Raw genomic sequence first — 11,397 nt, 5'->3', positions numbered from 1 at the left:
AATGCAAAACTAGTGAAAAACACTCAGAAAAGAGTAGGGAATAAAAAAAAAAAGGTCAGTGGCCTCCACCTGTAAAACCATTCCTGTTTTGGAGGTCATCTCACTGTTGCCCATCTAGTGCACCTATTAATTTCATTAACACCAAAGCAGCGAAAACTGGATTACCAACCCCCTCTGCTACTTAACTGACCACATCAATATTCCAGGAGTTTAATTGGCTTGATGCTATACTCTAAATAAAAAAAAAAAAAAAAAAGTGTCCCTTTAATTTTTTAGAGCAGTGTATCTGGCATGCGCTACCAATTTTTCAAGATAAGCACTCGCTGTATTTCCACCATGAAAAGTACTGACCAAATTATACAATTTTTCTTACCATTCCGCTTAGAGAGGATAATTCAGTGCTCTAATTGTCTAATTCGTTCCTCCACCATGCCCTTTTGTCTTGGGTTTTGAGCCTGCCTCCATCCAGCAGAATCTGTTCTTGCCAGTCTCTCACTTGTATACTTTCTTCTGGAGTTAAAACTGTCATCAACCTAAATATAAATCAATGATAAAAGTAAAGGGGCAATCAGAGCACAAAAAAGCTGCTAGGGAATAATTTTCTCTACAATATCCTATTTAAACCAAAGTTTAAACACAAAAGTACAGTAAAGTTTGTGAACCTTTGACTTCTGGAAGCTTTATGGTGGTCTAATTTTCATCTAACCATACCCATTGTCAAGATCAGATGCTCAATCTAATCGGATTGAAAAAAAATGGTCATACTGCAACTTCTGTGTACAATTATTGGATGACCAATTTGTCAGAGAAAGAATTAAAAAAAAAAAAAAAACAATTATTCAGAAATGACTCGCTGGAAAAAAATTGCTATTGTTTACCGATAATGCCAATAAAAGGAGTGTCCCCTTATTGCATTCATCTAATACAATTGTGGGTGTTGATGAAAACATATTTTTGAAGGCGGATCCTCTGCCCACCACTTTAGCTCTACAGCTAGCTTCAGACTTAGTAAATGTAGACAGTCATAAGCCTCGTACATGCCATTAGCTTTTTTTTTTTTTTTCCATTCAACCCAGCGGGTAGACCAAAAAAAAAAAAAAAAAATACCTGAGGAGTTTGGGAGTAGATTGCTGTACTTACTTTCCGACGTTAATACAGCGATCTCCTCACTGAGCTACTGTGTTCTGACAGGGGGACTGCCCATCTGCAAGAATACACAGCTCTCACAGCATTGGCTGCCAGCGCTGATCGGCTGCTGGTTTTTAATCAACCCTATGGTGCGTACGAAGGATCTGAAGGCTCACTGAATTGCTGATGCTTGATATGGACATATAAAGTGGTATTCCTCTACATGCCAAAAATAAATAAATCACTGCCCAACTCAGTTTGCTAAAGATCACCTTTTTGTTCTAAAGCAATACCATGAAAATAACTGAAACAAAACTGAATGATTTGGTTAATTTGCCTGAATTTTCAGCTTGGAGAAAGAAAAACCCTAAATACCAAAAGAGAAAGGTCATTGACAAAGAGGCATGGTACAGAAGAATATAAAGCCGGCAGGATGCCTCGCTGTCAAATACAGATTAATCTCAAAATTTTCTCTGCAAGCGGCATCAGTTTCTAAGGGCTAGTGCATACAGGCATTTTAGAGGTGTTCGTCATGTGTTCAAATTATAGGTAATAAAAATAAAGCATAAAACTAATCTCTTAAACCCGTGTAGTAAAGCCTTAGAATTCAGTGACAACAATCCAGAGACCATAATCCAAACAGAGTAAATAACTGACAAAATGGCTCAAAATGAAGACGTTTTAAAGTGGCCTACTCTGAATACATCCTAATCTTACTAATACAAATGTTTTCTTATAGCATAACCAATATGCAGACTGATTAACAGGGTGGGATGGCTGGTAATAAGGAGTTCGCACCGTTGAAACAATATAGGAGTAAATGGTTGGAAAAAAACTTGAAATGGAGCTCACATCCCATTTTTATTGTTCATATTTAAAAAATAGCAGAATCTCCTGTATTCATCAAAATGTAAAGGTTTTCACAGCTTTTTTTTCCCAATCAATGACCTTTACCATTCTGAGCTATTGGTAAAATGAAGATTACACTGTATAATGCTGTGTGTGAAAATAAGCCATTCGATCATATTGATTTAGACAAAGATTGGATTTTCACAGCCACTACTGCAGTAAATACATATGGGTTTACAAAACTTGTTCTCACAACTCTACTCTGGATTGATATGAAGGCAACATGACAGCGCAATGGTACTACCCTAGTTCATCACTAAATTATGGAAATTATGGATGAATACAATTAGAGAATCTGTTATGAAGGGTTAGCCAATGTCTTGCACCCAAAAAATATTTTTTTCTTCTTTTTGCTTTATCTGTCATAAATTTTTATTTTTTATTTGCGAATCTAAGGATTTAGAACTTCGTTGTGAGCGCCACATGCAGTAGATCTTTAAGAACTACAAGCCGACAGCCGCAAAGTAGGTCGATTCTTGTAGTTCATTCATTCACTGAACTCTTAATGACGCAACCGTGTGGCTGGAGCCCTGAATGGACAAGCTATTTTCTAAAAGTGACAGTTGGTACGGGGAACTACTTCCCGTACTGCTGTCACACAGAAGCAGCGGATCGCCGAATGGCTGCAGGAGCGTGTTCCTTAACCGCTTGCTGACTGCCCACAGTAATGTTACTGTGGCAGTGTGGCTCCCCTGCGTCCAGTCACGTAGTACTACGTGACTGGAATGCATGTGATTCTAGTGGCGCCACCGGAGCCGCGCTCCCGCTGTGTTTAGGCTGCCTTCCTCCCCCGATCGTCCGGTAAACGGAGAGAAGACCCGCCTGCTTATGTAAACAAAGCAGGTGGATCTTCTGTGAGACAGGCAGGAACAATTAGTAGTTTCAGCTAAGCTGAAATTGCGATCTGTCTGTGCCTGTCACAGAACCCCCCCCCCCCACACACACACACACAGTAAGCATCTAGGCATACATTAACCCCTTTGATCACCCACAGGGTTAACTCCTTCCCTGCCAATGCCATTATTAAAGTAATAGTGCATATTTTTAGCACTGATTACTGTAGTAATGTCACTGGTACCCCCAAAAGTGTCAAAAATGTCAGTTAGGGGTCTGATCTGTCCACCGCAATGTCGCAGTCCCGCAAAAAAAAAAAATATAAAAGCAGATCGCCGCCATTACTAGTAAAGAAACATAGAACAATAAAAATGACAAATCTTTCCCGTAGTTAGTAGACGATAATTTTTGCACAAACCAATCAAAATACGCTTATTGCTATTTTTTTTACCAAAAATATGTAGCAGAAAACATTGGCCTAGAATGTTAAAAAATTTTGATTTTTTTGGGGGGAATGTCCTATAGCAGAATGTGAAAAATATTGTTTTTTTTTTCACAATAGTCGCTCTTTTTTTGTTTATAGCGCAAAAAATAAAAAATCGCCCAGGTAATCAAATACCACCAAAAGAAAGCTCTATTTGTGAGAAAAAAAAGGATGTAAATTTTGTTTGGGTACAGCGTCACACGACCGCGCAATTGTCCATTAAAGGAACAGTGCCGAATCGCAAAATAGGGCCTGGTCAGGAAGGGGGTAAAACCTTCCGGGGCTGAAGTGGTTAAAAGAGAACTTTACCTTTGGAAACATGTTACACACTAAAAACGGGTAGAACACAGTTACATGTTCCACCCTTAATATGGGTGGAACATGTAACATTTTCCTGAAGGTAAACTGATTTTTTTAAGGAAAACAGGGATGATCTAACAGAGCCCTGGATTGCAGTAGAACCTGACAGGGAAACTAAATTGTTCACACTATCTAAAACTAAGAAGTGCTTGGGCTAAACATGCGCTTTAAACCTGAAATATAATGCAACATAGAAAAAGGGGTACAGAATACACAACAAATATTCCACTCACTTCAACACTTGAGCGGCTCCAGGAAGAATATCCTGATAAGGAGTCATTTGATATATTTCTTCTTGACACAATCTCAGTTGCAGTTAGGGTGCTCTGACTCCTTTTAGAGATAAATTCTGGAGTAGTAGTACTCCAACTGCTCACACTTGAACCTTTATTTCTTGAGTAAAGTTCATGGTTACGCAATCTAACAGACTTCTTCTCCTCATCAAAGCATGATTTACGTCTACTTTTGGTTTCGGAAAAATCCCTGTCAATTCTATCTAGTTCTTCAGTTGAACCATAGACCCCTTTCCTCCAACTTCTAGCAGATCCACGTTTACTGTCCACATGGTTAGTTTCAAAACGGTTATGACTTTTCCATGTCACTGGTTCACTCTCAAGTTCATTATCAGTTCCCCTTGCTCGCTCCTTCCCAAGTCTGTGATCAATGGCCCTGGTAATTTCTTTGTGATCCAAATTCTTATCTGTATTTGACACTTTAAATACCATATCCTCCTTGTTAATCGATATTTCAAATGGTATACTTATGTTGTTTTTCAAAACTGGCTGATCATTTGCAGAAAGCCTAATATTACTTGTTGAAGTATGCCTCTCTCTAGTGGGCTCATCCATGCTTGTGCGAGAGATGGATTCAGATGGATAAAATTGTATGCTGGTCGTCACTTTGTTTGGTGTCAAATTTACCTGAGATCTGCCCAACTCTGAGCTTGATCTTGCCCTATAGTCACTCATACTTTCTTTCATATCTTTTTCAATAATAATAGGCTTAATGATCATTGTAGATTGCAAGGATTCTCTAGGACTACATGATCTGGTTCGTGTTGCTGTGTGAGAACTAATCTCTGTATTTTCTAAGCCATCGAAAGAGGGCATTTTTCTAAAGGATCCTGTCGCTACCTCAGTTTGGAGAGAAGGAATGTGATTTTCAAAAGAGGATGTTCTTATGTTTTCTTGTAGTGTAAATCTTTCTTTAGGACTGGACTGTCTTTTGGTGTGAAGTCCTGACAACCTAGCTCTTCTATCAGGTTCCCTATAGTCTAAACTTTCTAAAATATGTGGTTTTTCTGGGATTAGTGGCTTTGAGGATTTAGATCTTGATTTATCTCTAGTATAGTAAGATCTTTGAGTATTTGAAGTTGGATTGCTTTGTGGATCAACTTCCTCTTTATTTGAAAAAAGAGATTTTTGCTTGCTTTCATTTTGCTCATTATTTGTGATATCGTCATCTCCTGAACGGCTTGAATATTTAGATATAGATTTAACAACAATATCTTCCGAGTTCACACGTGGACTAAGTTCATTTTCCACATTAAAATTACCGTTCTCCTGGGCATTACTAAGATCTGAGCTGTGATTAACCAATTCTGAGCCCAGTGTAGAGGATACTGAACCGTTTTCAGCTGGAACTTTTTCTTCATGAAGGTTTGTAGTAATGGTGTTCTCAAAAGAGACTAAAGATGGTTTCTCTTTAATCTCTACATTATCTAATGAAATTTCTTTCTTTGAGTTAGCTTTACTGGAATAGTCTTCTCCAAAGAGTTTTATCGACCTGTCTGTTTGTTTACCTGCAGAGGCTTTCCAGGACTTTGGAGTAATTTGCTCTTGAACAGCTGGTGGATACCTACTTAAAACAGATGGCTGATCTTTTAATTTTTTTGGGTCATTCTGTGTAGAGCCAAAATCTTTACCACTTGAAAAGTATGAAGACACTGATACTTTATCCTCTTGTTTCCGTAGGTTTCCTATTGTGGTATCGTTCAGAGGGGATCTTGAGGACTTTCTACTGCTTGAGCTACTGTTTGATAATTGCCGCTTATAAAGGGATTCTGAATTTCGAGACCTTTCACTCCTTAAACGTTGAGGCGATACATCTCGAGAAGTATATTTTGAAATGGGTGGTTCAGTGGATGCCATTTTATTTTTTGTTCTTTCATTTTTTATTTGATTGCGTGATATATCATCACTCTCCAGAACTCCATTTTCAACTTCTCTAAACTGGTAAGATTGCCTTTTTAAAGTTTGCAATTCATCAGTTACTTGTTTGTTTCTATTCTGCTCGCTGGTGAAGTTTTCTTGTAGTTCACAGTTTTTTTCTTTAATTTGTTTCAGTTCTTCCTCTAAATCACCAAAGTGTTTAAGCTGATTCTTAAGTTTCTCAATTTCTTGGTTTAGTTCTTTTATTTTGTTGTCTTCTTGATGTGTATTCTTTTCATTTTCACTGCTCGTTTGGATTAGAGACTGTTTAACATAATCAGAACCTACTCTCTGTGATGTCTTAGAAGTTAGTGTGTCTTCAATTCTGAAACTGTTGCGTTCTCCATGCTGATCAGAGGGTCTCTCCAAAAGATTGGATTCATTTCTGCTCTGTTCTCCTGCTTTCGCTTTAACTTCCAGTTGCTCTTTAAGTTCCAATATTAATTTTTCATTTTGCTGCTCTCGCTCTAGGAAACGTTTTCTTTCATTTACAAAACTAAGTGTTAAAGTCTTAATTTTCTCTAGCTCACTAGTTAATAGTTGTTCAGCTTTATCAAGCCTACTTTCAGAAGATTCCAGTTCTCTTACCTTGGTCCTTAGTAATTCCAGTTCAGAAGATAACTTCTTTGACATATTTTTTTCTTCGTTCAAGCTAAGACAGAGTTGAGAGCAATCACTTTTGCTTTTGCTAAAAGCTTCTTCCAACTTCTCTAGCTCAGTCATTCTTTTTTGGAGTTGCTCAATTTCTAGTCTAAGTTCCCGAGTAATATTTTCTTCATTTTCTAGCTTCTCTTTTATAAGCCTGCACAAATCCTCAGCCTTCTTCACTTCTTCATCTTTCCCTTCAATCTTCAAAACTCTTTTCCTTAATCCTTCTACCTCTGCCAGCATGCTTGAATTGCTCCCTTCTGCCTGAATAATTTTATCCTGAAGATCAAGAACCTCATCTTCTGCCTTTTGTAGGTTCCTAGTTGCTTCTTCAAGGTCATCTAAACGTCTGCTAAGACTTTGTAGCTTAAATCGCAGATGACGACTTGAATGTTCCATTTTGCACTGTATATGAATGTCTCTTTCAGGAGTTTTAACGATTTTATTTGGTAATGTAAAATCCAAGAATGAGATTACCAATTATCCTTTTTCTTCTTGATAAGCACACATCGATTGACATCCAGAGACCATCTTCGCCTACAAAACAAAATAAATATTAAAAAAATATTGTCCATTATATATTTAATCTCCATATATAATAAAAAATAAACAAACAAACTACATTGAAGTAGTTGTAAACTTCAGATATGAAATATAAACATATCTTGTTCCTCTATAGTGTGTACTTGTCTCAAAGAGCACTCAGCCCCCATTCACTTGACTGCGGCTTTGAAATTGTGTAACTTCATCTGAAATCACAAGATTTCAAAGCAGCGTGCACTTGGAAGAGATCTGTGTGGCATCATGCACTGATGTCTATGAAAGTCACACCTGAAATCGCCAAACATAGTGCAGGAAGTATTTTTAAAAATTGGTGTGGGACCGCAAAGTCGGCATTGCAACGATTTGAACAGAGCGATTACCGGCAACAGGCTGGGACTTGCCATGTGATTTAAGTTTAACCTGTAAAAATCACATCACAAGTTGCTCCAATGTGAATAGGGCTCAAGAGTAATTTCTGTCTGCAGATTCGATCCTCCGCTATCTGCATGAATCACTTCTGAAGGTTTTCCTGACACCAAGAGAGGAGGAGCTCCAGCTGAATGACAGCCCCAGCTGTTTCTGTATGCTGTGTGAAGGGGGTGTGTCCCTTCCCTCCAATAAGCTCTGCAGAGTGCAATTTCAACTCTTCATCCCCTTTTTTTCTGCCGGCTCAGACAAGCTTTATAAAATTCTGGACTTTGAAAGGATATAGGGAATAGAAGACAGGTTTAACTTATGTAGGAGGATTGGTTTCATCTCTGTGTACCACCTGAGGCCAGTCACTTCACTAGGTATATGTAAGGTTTGCAACCACTTTACTAAAGTAGATTTCCAGCCAGATATAAAAACACCAGTTTTTACCAGTTAAGCCAAGGCATACCTGTAAAAGAATTCTGTATATTTTCACCTTTCTTTCTGCCCATGCTGTGGAATGCTGCTTCAAAACTGAGAAATAGTCTACAACAGTCCAAAAACCAGAAATTCAATAAAGTATAGATCTCTGGGTTTCCCTGCAGCTCTTACTGGTCAGACCCTATGGTCTCCAATGTAAAAGACAAACATTGTAAGATGCTGGGGATCCAGCAGATCAACATATCACAGAAAGGTTAGATTTGCTTCAAACTTCTACTAAATATTTATTGGCATTAGAGCAGCGGCTTTTTCACACAGACACTTAGCCCCATGCATTAGCCAGAGCAATTTGTTTAATGTTTTTTCGCCTACTAACCTGTGTGCAGGAAGTCACAGAAAGTGAATGGAAGTGTATTGGCTGTATGAATTACTTGCACAGCTGGGTGTGACAGGAGCAGATACAGGCGGTCCCCTAGTTACAAACATCCGACTTACAAACGACTCCTACTTACAAACGGAGGGAGACAACAGGAAGTGAGGAGAAATCTACCTGTAGAAAGGGAAATTCACTCCTGTAAGAGTTCTCATGGGAAAAATGTGTCTCCACTGAAGCTTTATCACTAATCCTTGTCTCCACAACAACCCAAAATTTTCAAAATCCAATTGTCATAGGGACAGAAAGTGAGGTTAAATCTTCTGAACAGGGGTACAGACAGCCAAACAACTGGCACAGGGGTGTTAACCCTTCCCCATGCTATTCATAATACTTGAAAAATATTTTTTGGGATGGAGCTAAACTTAAACATACATGTTCCGACTTACAAACAAATTCGACTTAAGAACAAACCTACAGTCCCTATCTTGTTTGTAACCCGGGGACCACCTGTACATGGACCTGGATGCACAGGCTCCATGTTTGGGTTTTTGCACCCATCCCTACGTACCTGTCAAACTTAGCTGTGTGTCCATACAGTTGATGAGCTCCCATTTACTTTCTATGGGCTGCCTGCACGCAGTTAGGGCTCTTTCACATGGGCATTAAGTTTTTTATGCCCAATCAGTTCCTTATTTTTTTTTTTTTTGAAACGGACACGGATGACACTTGTGTCATCCGGTCCGTATGTCCGTTTTTCATCCCATCCGTTTGCGGATGAAAAACGGACATAATGTATCTCTATGTAAATACGGATGTCAGCGGATGACACCGCTGACATCCGTTTTTGCGTCAGTTCCGTTTTTTGAAAGGAAGAAAAAATAGGGTTCTCTTCCGTTCAAAAAAAACTGAACTGAACAGACGAAAAACGGATGTCAGCGGATGGTCATCCGCTGACATCCGTTTTTACATAGAGATACATTATGTCCGTTTTTCATCCGCAAACGGATGGGATGAAAAACGGACATACGGAACGCCCATGTGAAAGAGCCCTTAGGCAGTGAAAAGAAGTGTAAATGAGCCATGAAGGTATGCCTTGGTTTAAATGAAGTTACTATAGTGGCAAGGGTGTTTATTAGTTGCATGTATTGTATTTCTCTGTGCTGTACCACTTGGACTGGTTGATAGAAGAGCACCATTAAAGGAAGTAAATATGCTAATAACATGAAAGAGTTAGTTTAGAAATGGCTAATTAGTGTGTTGCTGCTCCATCACTGTCTAGTCAGTAGTCTGTGGTGTGTTTTTACCAATGCCCACTAAACTATGCTGCTTCTGCTATGAAAATTCCCTGCCTGAGCGGTCTGAGAGGGGTAATTGAATGTCAAAACTAGCTACAAAGAGCTTAAAAGTTCACTTTCCAATATGTGCATTTTAACTATGCATTTAAAAGAAGAAAGTTCACATTTTGCAGAAACATATGCATAACCATATTGAAAAAAATGCACATTATTTTATTGCACTAGAGCCTGTAATGCATCACAACCATGATCAGTGGATTGCAGGTGTAATGCTCTGGCCCCTACTGACTCTTCGTCCAACTCAGGTATTTACCATGGTAGAGCCTTTCATTTCTTGAGCTGGCGAAAGTATCTATGGACTAGCGTTACCACACTTGTGCTCTATGTGAGAGCTACATGTCACTCTGCCGCAGTAATTTTTTACATTCACAGAGCTCTGTGAAAAATGTGGCTGTACTAGTTGAGCCATGCACCACTATGCCAAATTAAAATATAACAGATCTGGTGGGAAGAAGAACTCCCAGATTCTGCAAGTGCTGTGAACCCATTATCACAGCATATAAAGGCTATGTATAGCCCACCTCCTTCCTCCCTCCCTCAGTACCTTCGCACTGATCAGTACAAGAGTAGTACAGATATTTATACAGGTGCATCTAAAAAAATGTGAATATAATCCCAAAGTTAATTTATTTAAGTAACTTAAAGTGAAACTCATTATATAGAGCCATTACACACAGAGTGATACATTTTAAGCACGTCTATCTTTTAATTTTGATTATGGCTTTCAGCCAGTGAAAACCTAAAATTCAGTATCTCAGAAAATTAGAAGATTGTGAAAAAGTTCAATATTGTAGATTCATGGTGTCACACTCATCAGCTAATTTACTCAAAACACCTGTAAAGGTTTCCTGAGCCTTTAAATGGTCTCTCTGCTTGGTTCAGTAGTTTACGCAATCATGGGGAAGACTGCTGACTTGACAGTCGTCCAGAAGACAATCATTAACACCCTCCATAAGAAGGGTAAGTCACAAAAGGCAATCGCTAAAGAATCTGGTTGTTCACAGAGTGATGTATCGAAGCATATTAATGGAAAGTTGAGTGTAAGGAAATAAAGTGTGGTAGAAAACCGTGCACAAGCAACAGGGATAACTGCAGCCTTGATAGGATTGTGAAGCAAAGGCCATTCAAGAATTTGATGGAGATTCACTCAAGGTAAGCTATAATAGTTTTTCTTACATCTAGCTTGTTGTACGTGTCTCTTTTCTTGCTATCCATTCAACTTGGAACTGAGGAGATAACCACATTTTGTGTTCTGTGGAAAGTTGAAGAGACTTTTGGTAAAAAAGCAGAGTCTGGGGTTAGGATTATCTTATCCCGATGGAATCAGACAGTAGGGTTCTATCATAGATAGAGCCTGTATTTTACTTACCCTCCTGGCCAACACAATGGCCCTTGAGAACACGGTTTTTAGTGTAAGGTATTTATCCAAGCATTCTTTCAGTGATTCAAAGGGTAGAGAGAGGAATCCTTTTAGCACCGTGGAGGGGTCCCATGTTGGAATTCTGCTGCGCTTCGTGGGTCTGGCTCTTTTTAACGAGAGAAGAATCGTCTTATGAGTGGATTTTCTGCCAACCTGATGTCTAGGCAGGATGATACAGCTACCACTTGGACATTCAAGTGTTATGGGAGATATTTTTGTCCGCTCCTTCCTGCAAGAAATCTAAAACTGCTGAGATAGTCCCCTTTTTGGGGTGTCCT

At 38.9% G+C, this 11,397-nt stretch overlaps 1 protein-coding gene across 1 annotated transcript; it reads right to left on the bottom strand.

The window, feature by feature from the left end:
* Nucleotides 1-377: 377 nt before the first annotated feature.
* Nucleotides 378-7,106, bottom strand: LUZP1 (leucine zipper protein 1). The gene is made up of 2 exons (XM_082246549.1): nucleotides 3,949-7,106; nucleotides 378-533 (listed from the first exon to the last, which is right to left on the bottom strand). Exons 1-2 carry the CDS (start codon nucleotides 6,970-6,972, stop codon nucleotides 396-398), a joined length of 3,162 nt encoding a protein of 1,053 aa, XP_082102675.1. The 5' UTR covers nucleotides 6,973-7,106; the 3' UTR covers nucleotides 378-395.
* Nucleotides 7,107-11,397: the final 4,291 nt, after the last annotated feature.

This window comes from Pelophylax lessonae (genome assembly GCF_965119305.1).
Source record: "Pelophylax lessonae genome assembly, chromosome: 2".
NCBI classification, from domain to species: Eukaryota; Metazoa; Chordata; class Amphibia; order Anura; family Ranidae; genus Pelophylax; species Pelophylax lessonae.
Note: the sequence above shows the minus strand (reverse complement) of the source record. Positions and strands in the feature narration are given on the sequence as shown.